At 28.9% G+C, this 3035-nt stretch overlaps 1 protein-coding gene across 1 annotated transcript in view; it reads left to right on the top strand.

Moving 5' to 3' along the window:
- Positions 1-329: 329 nt before the first annotated feature.
- LOC106685295 (transcription factor GATA-4) overlaps positions 330-3035 on the top strand; it is a gene marked incomplete in the record, with an annotated part of 31879 nt that continues 29173 nt past the window's right edge. The window contains 1 exon segment of the mRNA XM_067045984.1: positions 330-557. Within this exon segment, the coding sequence (XP_066902085.1) occupies positions 358-557 (200 nt within the window).

Raw genomic sequence — 3035 nt, 5'->3', positions numbered from 1 at the left:
ATAAAATAAACAAAATGTTTATTTAACCTCGAAAATAGCCAGATAAATAGTAGATATAGATATAAATAAATAGATATTTATTGAAATAAAAAAATATACGTATAAATAAATACTTGGGCCCTAATGATAAATAATAAATTAAAAATTATTAAATTATAATGGTGTATAAAGGCAATAGAACGATAAATTATAAACGCTAGATCTCCTATTGGCAAAAAAAAAAATTGAGGATTCCACATTGGCCAATGGTGTTGGGGCACCCCCGAGAAATGGGGTGCGGAGGAGTGGTGGGGGTAAGGGAGGGGACACTGCATAGAAAAGCCCAAGAGCCAATGTGCTATCAGTTAGTGTTGAGTGATGATGGCAGAGGTACTGAGGCCTGAATACTGGTGGTTCCAGAACATGGAGCCTCCAGCGACAGAGCAGAGTCAACAACAACAGCAGCAAGAACCAGAGCCCGGGGTCATCAGACAGCGAACGATTACTACCTCTGGGACGATAACCACCAGTCCACAGCACGAAGCCAGTCCATCGCCAGAACAAGCCGTACAAGAGCAGTGAGTTATTATTTGTTTATTTTTATTTTATTACAATTTATTATTTATTAAATATCTGTACCTCGAAAGTATAAGGCACGATATCCATTTTTTTTACCTATTTCAAATTATTACACTTTCATTAAACAGTTTTTGCTTTAACCAGAGCTATAAACAAACATCTCCTAAGCCAATTCTGTACAGTTAAGTATAAACAATTCAAGTCCAAAAAACGGCGATGTTGAGTTGAGTCCATACTCTAAGAAAAAAAATTTCAATCGATTGGTATAAAAGATTGAAGTTGTATATTATAATAATATTCTGATTACAACTGTATTTAACGGGTAAGATTTTTTATAACTTTATTTTTGTCACCAGAAAAATCAATATGAATTAAATTCTCTATACTTTTCAGTACAGAATTGTAAGCGAACTTAATTTCTGAGGAAACTATCAGCCAAAGTGCTCTTTAATAAACTTGAGAAATTGTGATACACTGTCCTACACGAACGAGGTACAGAACTATTTTTCTTTTACAATTGTGAAGGGAGTTGAATCCTTTAGTAAAAACACGTATATTTATTTGTAGGGAAACATATCACTGCTTAGATTGAAAATTGGCACATCTGACATAATTAAGTTTTGATTTTATTTAGTATTAGACGTATTCTAAAGATAGTATAGTACATTTTTCCTTAAGTCGTCCTACATACATTCCTAAAGTCATTAAAGTTGTTATACATTAATTCAGTCTGTATGGTGCAATCCATGCAATATTCCAAACACAAAATAATAATAATACTAATATGTTTCGTTATATGTGTCACTCTTCAAGCAAAGTAGTTATATGTTCAAACAGGTCTCTAGTAAACTTGATGAAACTCGATGCACTTAATTAATTAGTTCCTGATTATTTTTTGCATAATTTTATTATCTGTTCAAACTGTTCAGTCAAGAACTGACAAGTTTAGGATATGTGACATTGTATTGTTTAGCTCTGAATGACAGATATGTAACTATAAGCATAAACTTATTTTTATACAGGACATGTGCAAAGTTTCATCATTGCAAATAAGAAAAACTTCATGTTGCAGTAATTTCAATTGTAGAAATTCCAATCTAGACCTGATACAGAAATTATTATTGAACAAGGGAATATGGTCCTGCTGCGGTCAAAAAAACTCAAATAGTAAATGGATATACTATTTGAGTTTTTTTTGCCGCACCCAGACCATATTCCATTCATCCTATACACACGGTCATTCAACAATCTTCCAGAAATTATTATTACTTTTTTAAAGTAGTTGCAAAATAATAATAACCAATAAATTTAACATAATCTTTTTTCTTATTCAAAGGCACCAATTTATGACTTTTTTTTCTTCTTCTGTGTTATTTATTAAGCTTTTTTCATCGAAATTTTATTTTATTACTTTTTGTATTTTTAATTCATTGAATATTCTTTCAGACTGTCTGTCCATCTTTAGGTATTAATTCTAAAAATAGTTACAACTTACTGTTTATTATTGTATGTAACAATTAAAAAAATGTGAAGACGCAGCTTAATAAATAACCTAAAAGAAAAAAACATATGTAAAATATATTTATATATTTTTTTATTTTTGCTCATATTGCACTGCAATTTAACTTTTAATACACAAGACATACATGAGCATCTATTCCACAAAATGACTACACCGGCTTCGATAAACATACTTTCAATAATATTTCTCTTTGAGAAATTCATATTTTTCGAAGTATTAAAAAAAATAAAAACAGAACTATAAAAAAATGACAGTTCACTATAATTTACATTCTGCACTTGACCCTATGTTTAATGGAAACTAGTTATGAAAATAATATTGAAAATACAAAGACCAATATTGTTGTGGCCATTCTGTGAACTAAAAAGCTATAACATAGTTAGTTATATAGGTAGCAATGCAATGAAACGACCGATTAAATAATTGAATTTTGGCTAAAATTACAAATTTTAATGATTCCTTTTTGCTAATATTGTAAAAATATGATTATAAATTTATTAATAAAATAAATAAATAAACTGGCATTAATGAAATCATTAGTTAGTTTATATGTTAATGAAAAAAAGAATGGTAATATATTTGAAGTACGTTAAATTTCAATGAGATCAAACGAAAAGCTAATAATAATACACTAAATTAGAATTCAAAAACATTCAGTTTTTGTCCTTACTTCAGGTTTCCATTAACTTCACTTACAAAAAAAAAACACAATTTTTACTTAGCACCATACATACGTCCTCAAAATTTATATAGATTAGTGGTCTGGCGTTTAAATTATTGCTACCTTTTGTGATTTGAACGAGGAAGGGGAAAAGTTTTGAACGAAACATTTTAATTTTTTTGTATCTATAAAAATACATATTTAGGTTTCTTTAAGATATAAATAATAAATATTACCTTTTTTCTGTAAAGAATAAAATAGTATATAGAAGTCATAAACATACGCTTAAAATCA

This window comes from Halyomorpha halys, unplaced genomic scaffold, assembly GCF_000696795.3.
Source record: "Halyomorpha halys isolate HHAL.00 unplaced genomic scaffold, Hhal_1.1 Scaffold32.1, whole genome shotgun sequence".
NCBI classification, from domain to species: Eukaryota; Metazoa; Arthropoda; class Insecta; order Hemiptera; family Pentatomidae; genus Halyomorpha; species Halyomorpha halys.
This window is presented reverse-complemented; position numbering and strand designations above follow the sequence as displayed.